General features: G+C 28.2%; 1 protein-coding gene across 1 annotated transcript; it reads left to right on the forward strand.

Moving 5' to 3' along the window:
* The first annotated feature begins 3,792 nt into the window (after positions 1-3,792).
* Positions 3,793-6,023, forward strand: LOC125371322 (benzyl alcohol O-benzoyltransferase-like). Its single transcript, XM_048380015.1, has 2 exons — positions 3,793-4,714; positions 4,958-6,023. The coding sequence occupies exons 1-2, from the start codon at positions 4,268-4,270 to the stop codon at positions 5,882-5,884; spliced, it is 1,374 nt and encodes a 457-aa protein (XP_048235972.1). The 5' UTR covers positions 3,793-4,267; the 3' UTR covers positions 5,885-6,023.
* Positions 6,024-6,886: the final 863 nt, after the last annotated feature.

A 6,886-nucleotide genomic window follows, 5' to 3' on the forward strand; every position in this document is an offset into this window, starting at 1 on the left:
TAATAGTGAATTTAGAAAATATCTGACAATTAAAAAATATATAAGAGATGATTCCACGATACTAAGATTTTAATACGTGTGTGATCATTTAAGGCCGTTCAATGATGAATATCAATTTACTTAGTTGAAAATTAATTTAGAATTTTATGTTGGATTTATTTTTTTTAGTTGTTTATTGATGAAATATTAGGTGTCTTTTGTTTTGTCTTTCTCTTGTACTTTTAATGGGAGTTTCTTTTTCTGTCGGCATGGAAGCTAAAATAAATTTGAGTTTAATATTCAAAATTCAACAACTTGTCAAAATAACAATAAAGTGGATTTGTAGCTCAATATAACAATAAATTTTTAGTATACCAGCATAAAGAGATAAAGACACTAGTGAAGAGATATTAAGACATAAAAAATCTGAGATTTGTGTATTACAAATATCCTTAAAACAGATTCACCGCTCACCATTGGTGTTTGAGGATGATATGAAGTCTATTTCTTAGTATACAACGGATTAATACAGTTGATGAACACCACAACAACTGTACTAATGAACTTGAAGTATGTTTGAGGCTATTCACATTTGAAAACAAAAAAGAGAAGATAGGAGGATCTATTTTTCACATCTTGAATAAAAGAAACATGGATGATATATAATAAATGACTGATGCAGGGAAATTGCCTTTGACATATATTGAGACCTTTGATACATCATGATTAATTCATCATTAATCTATGACTTTTGCATATCATAATTAATTCATCATTAATCCATGACTTTTGGCATATCATGATTAATTCATCATTAATCCATAATCTTTGATATATCATATGACCTTTGGTATACTTTTCCATATCAACATTCAATGGATATCAATTTATCATTCACCCATAATTCATTTTGGTGGGCCCTTCTCAAAATGACGCATTATATGTCCTATAAATATTATCAATTTTTCTACGGTTATCTTATAGGATCTCTCTGAAGATTAATGTGATTTGTAGACCACATGCAATTGCGATAGGGAGTACAAATAAATTTATGTTTGTAAAGGAATAAAAATAACTTTTACCTTTCCTTCTCCAAACATTAGCATTATGATCTAAGTTTATAAACTGACTTGTAGATTCATATGTTGTAAATTATAAATTAATCACATGTATATCTGAGGTTTATAGATTATAGTATAAAAATATTAAATTAAAAAAATAGATTCATATGTTAAGAACAAGTTTATCAGTAAAAACTAATAAATATACACTTTATATTTAATAAATCTTACATTAATAATATATGAATATACAATTTATAAGTAATGAACATAAAATTTATGTTTAACAAATCCAACACTAATAATATATAAATATATATTTTATAAGTAATAAATTTAAAGTTTATGTTTAATGAATCTGACACTAATAATAAATGGATATACACTTTATAAGTAATAAATAACATATTCATATATTAAGAACAAGATCATAAGTAAAAATTAATGAATATATACTTTATATTTAAGGAACCTTACACTAATAACAAATGAGTATACAATTTATAGATAATGAATCTAAAATTTATGTTTAATAAATTTGACACTAATAATAAATGAATATATATTTTATAAGTGATGAATCTGAAATTCATGTTTAATAAACCCATCATTAATAACAAATGAATATATTCTTTGTAAGTATACATACAACAAAAAGTATTCATAGATTAAGAAGTAATAATTCATCGTCTATAAATTATAAATTCATCAAATATATATTTAAAGTTGATTTAATATAGGAAACATATATTCATTTTTATCCTTAATATTCAGGTCAAGCAACAGATTTACTCCTCAACTAAATTGTGGCCAAATAACCTACAAATTAAGTTTTTTCTTTCACATAAGCCCCTCGTTTGACTCGCACTAACTTTGCAAAAACATACCATTACATTTAAGTGACATGGCATGAAGCCACTAATAAATGGGTCCCATTAAAAACTAACCAGTCACGAACAATGGCCTCTCATGGTGTTCTTTGCTTACCCTTTCAAGCATACTCATATCTCAAACAAACCCGTATGTCCCCTCATCATATTCCCAGAAACATAAAATCCAAGCTTATCAAAATATTCATCCCATTCACATCCATTGTAATCAGAGTCTGATAACCCTATCATAAGTTGAATTCCACCATTCTCTCGACACTCATATTTAATTCCTCATACTGTCATAAACTTGTTGCAAATCCCAAAAATCAGGTATTCCTCCAAAGAAGAAAAGTAGTAAATTATTAATAGTTAGGAGGCAAAACTCGGGTAATATTGTGTAATTGTGCATGATTCTATTATCTGTAACCCAATCTCTATGTTGCCAATCTAATTCTGGAAATCTTTGGAATTACATTTCAGAATCAGTGCACTGAAGTTGGAAGCATACAAGATTTCAATTTCTTCTTTTATCTCTGGACCTGGAAAGAAAGAAAATAATCATCCAAGTGCATAATTTGAGGTCATATAAAGGGCAAAGTTATAATTTTGTCGGGTTAATTCCTTACCGGTATATGGATTAGTGGGCCATTTAGATAACTGAAAAACCTGGGACTTTAAAATTGGTTTAATGGGCTCCTTTTTATTTATTTATTTTTAAGTAATCTCATGAATCATCAATTACCATTTTTATTTTTTCTGTTCTTTTTGACATTCTATGGAATGCAAGAATTTGGGACGAGTTCTTCTTACAAGGTAAAATAGTTGTCTTGTTTTATTTGCAGATGTAATTTTAATCTCGTGGTTTTTCCTTTGTTTATCTACTGGAGTATTGTTTAGATTTCTTGGAAGTTTGGAAATTTTCTTGTGTTGGTTTGTGCCAATTGAACACTGAATAATAGGGCAACAAAACAAAAGAAATAGAACTTGGCCGGAATGAGCTAGACATGTTCCAAGATCTTTGGATAAATTCCTATGAGGCGTTACTGTAAGAAACATTTTACTATAAGGGCAGTAGGAAGAAGAGGATGGAATAAGCCATATTTTAAAGAAATTTATGTTATTAGATTTCAGTAAGGGAAATAATATAGGGGACTGGTTTCCTCCATTTTCTTTCCCTTTTTGAAGAAGGTAAGTGAAGAAGAGTCCAATTTCTCGGTCACTTTTATGCCACGTCAAACTTTTTTCAAAAGTTAGTTTCAGTTAAGGGCGGCCTCATATAATATAAAAATCTTATTTTACAGTTTATTTGATCCAAAAAATTAGTTGAGGAGCAAATCTGTTCCTCAATCTTCATATTAAGAGTAAAAATGAGTTTTTTCTTTTTAATATAATATACATATTAATATTAATAGAAAAATAATTAGCTATTTATTTTTTATAATTGAGCTTACTTTCTTAATTCAAATGAAATACTAAAATTAGTATGGAATGTAAATAGTAACTATTAATAGAATTTTAAATAGAAAAATAATTAATAATTAATAGAAAATAAACTAGTTTTAAAATTTATTACTTATTAGAATTACTAATATACCAAATATTAAATATAAAAATTATATTCTGAAATTTATTATTAATTAGTTTCTAATATATTATTATTTTATTATTCAAAAGGCTCAATAAAAAAATTAAATACAATTAAAAAATAACCAAACAAAGCCCTGAAAAAGAAAAATTATGCGTGACTAAAATAATAGAAATTTTTTAGAAATACTCTAAAATCAATAAAAAAATATCGTGTTTACTGTTTAAATCTTTTTCAAAATAACTGTTTTTTTTAATTTTTCTTTAAAAATATGGTGTGGTTTTTTTATAATTGTTTTACCAAAAAACAACTAAAGAAAAATAAAAAAATAAAAAAAAATATTTTTAAGAAAATAAATTTAAAAACCGTACCTTTTATATTTTAACATATTAAAAATAAAAAAATAACACCATGATATAATTTATCTACTTTGTATTGTTATCTTACAAGATCTATCTGAAAATTAATGCAATTTGGGGACTACACGTAATTGCGACAGTGAGTACAAATAAATAAGTACCAAAAACTTTTAGCAATTTAATTGTAGCCCTATGAATGTCTCAAAGTCACCCGACTAAAGCCAGTAATAGAAGTAGAATTTTCTAGGTTACTATCCCACCACTCTTGCTATCAATAGTCGACATTGAGCTAGTGCTAACACTGTCTCCCCAGCTATAAATAGATGCTATTGTCATGTATCAGGGAAAGCAGCAAAATATCTAACACCGCCATCCACTCAGTTTACTTCAGCAAACACTCATTCTTCTCCCATGAATTCACCAACAAGCTCCATCAGGTTCCAGGTCCACAGGCGTGAACCTGAACTAATCGTCCCGGCCAAGCCCACCCCTTACGACTTCAAGCCATTATCGGACATAGATGACCAAGAAGGTCTTCGATTCCATATTCCTGTCGTACAAATTTATAAACATGACCCTTCAATGCAAGGAAAAGACCCTGTTAAGGTGATAAGCGAGGCGCTTGCTAAAGCGCTAGTGTTTTACTATCCATTTGCTGGTAGGCTCAGAGAATGGCCTAACCGCAAGCTTGTAGTGGAATGCACCAGCGAAGGGGTCTTGTTTATTGAGGCTGATGCTAATGTTACTCTTGAACAATGCGGAGATGCACTTCAACCTCCTTTTCCCTTATTGGATGAGCTGCTCTTTGATGTCCCTGGCTCTAGTGGTGTGATTAATTGTCCTTTGTTGCTTATTCAGGTACTTTTTGCTCTTTAATCAGCTAAATTCGATTTACCAATTTCATCCAACACTATTTCGAACCAATAATATTAAAATTTTCAGTTTTTTTTCTAAGAGAGACTTAATTATCATATGTTCTGTAATTGGACTTTAAACCAATAACTTTTAGTCTCAGAATCAGTTGCCCAAAAACTCAGCTGAGCAAACTAATTCTTCCGGTATATATATATAATAGTTTAAACGAAATTAATTAATTCGCAGGTAACACGCTTCAAGTGCGGCGGTTTTATTTATGCACTTCGACTCAATCACACTATGAGTGATGGCCCTGGTCTAGTCCAATTCCTGACGACAGTTGGAGAAATGGCCCGTGGAGAACAAAACCCTTCAGTTCTTCCAGTATGGGAAAGACATGTCCTAAATGCAAGAAACCCACCAATTACAACATGCACACATCGCGAATACGATGAAATTCCTGACAATCATATAATGAATCCATTTCCACTTGATGATTTGGATGAACAAGCATTTTTTTTTGGACCTACTGAAATATCATCTTTTCGAAGATATGCCCCTTCTCATCTCGGTGGCTGCTCCACTTTTGAAATTCTAACCGCGTGTTTTTGGAAATGTCGTACTATTGCTCTTCAGCCAAACCCTACAACAGAAATGAAAATGATTTTTGCTAACAATGTACGCAACAAATTTGATCCTCCACTAGTACCAAAGGGGTATTATGGCAATGGATTTGTGCTTTCGACTGCGGTGACAACGGCTGAAAAACTCTTGAAAGAACCGGTAAGTTATGCAATAGAATTAATAAAAAAGGCTAAAGCAGACACGACTAGAGAGTATGTTCAGTCAGTGGCAGATACACTACTGATCAAAGGTAGACCTCATTTTACCACAGAAGAAGCATACTTTATGTCAGATGTGAGACATATGGGATTTAGAGAGGTGGATTTCGGATGGGGAAGAGCTACATATGCTGGTCCTATCAATTCTACTCCAATGCAATGTAGCTATTATTTACCATTCGAAAATGAGAAAAGAGAAATTGGATTCATGTTGCCAATTTGCTTGCCAGCACAAGCGATGGAAAGATTTGCAAAGGAGTTGAAAATTCTATTGCAAGACAAGCCAGTCAATGGTGTGGTTAGTTCGTCGTTTATACAATCACCTTTGTAGTTAAAGTGCAATGAAATTATATGGATGTTTAGGTATCAAACTAGATATTTCAAAAAATTAATGTGCCTTAAATCATAATTAAGAAGTAGTATGAATATTTTGTTCCTGGAAGAGATATATTGAGTTTAAATTCTCATTTATGTATTAAATATATTATTATATTTTTATAGTGAACAAAAGAGAATGACTATATACTATAATCTATTGAACCCCATAAATAAATAAAAAATGAAAAGAACTGATAATACATGTATGATGTTTACTAGTTTTCTGGCCATATCTACACACAAGTATCACAACTTATTACTCACTTTTCTATGAACGAAGAATAATCTAGAGAAATAAACTTTTTTGACATATGTGCTTTTATTCTAACACATAGATTTTTTATTTTAACATGTATATTTATTTTTGACATAAAATTTAAATTTATGTGTAATTTTATATTTTTTAATTAATTTATTAATAATTAATAAGTTATATTTCTAGTTAAGCAATAATTCTAATTTTAGAAGATAACATATTAATTATATTTTGATATTATATTAATTAATAAATTAGTTTTATAATTAGATAAAAAATGTAATTCTATTATAAAAAATATCACATTAATTAATATTTTATTATTATATTAATTAATAAATAATTTTCTAATTAAATAATAATTATTATTCTAGAAAATAATATCTTTAGTATTATATTTACTAATAAAATAATTTTAATTATGTAATAATTTATAATCTTAAAAAATAGTAATATCGATTATATTCATAGTATTCATTTAAATAATACTAAAGTCAATTAATACGTAATGTTAAAATTATTATTATATTTTCACATTAATAAAATTTTAAAATATGAAATAAATTAAGAAGAATATATAGAAATATTTAGTTTTCTGTTATTTTTAAAATATTATAACTAAATATTAAAAAAATTATTAAATTTTATTTATTAATTTTATTTTATAATTAAAATAATAATAACTATCGTGCAATGCAT

Source organism: Ricinus communis, chromosome 10, assembly GCF_019578655.1.
Source record: "Ricinus communis isolate WT05 ecotype wild-type chromosome 10, ASM1957865v1, whole genome shotgun sequence".
Lineage (NCBI taxonomy): Eukaryota > Viridiplantae > Streptophyta > Magnoliopsida > Malpighiales > Euphorbiaceae > Ricinus > Ricinus communis.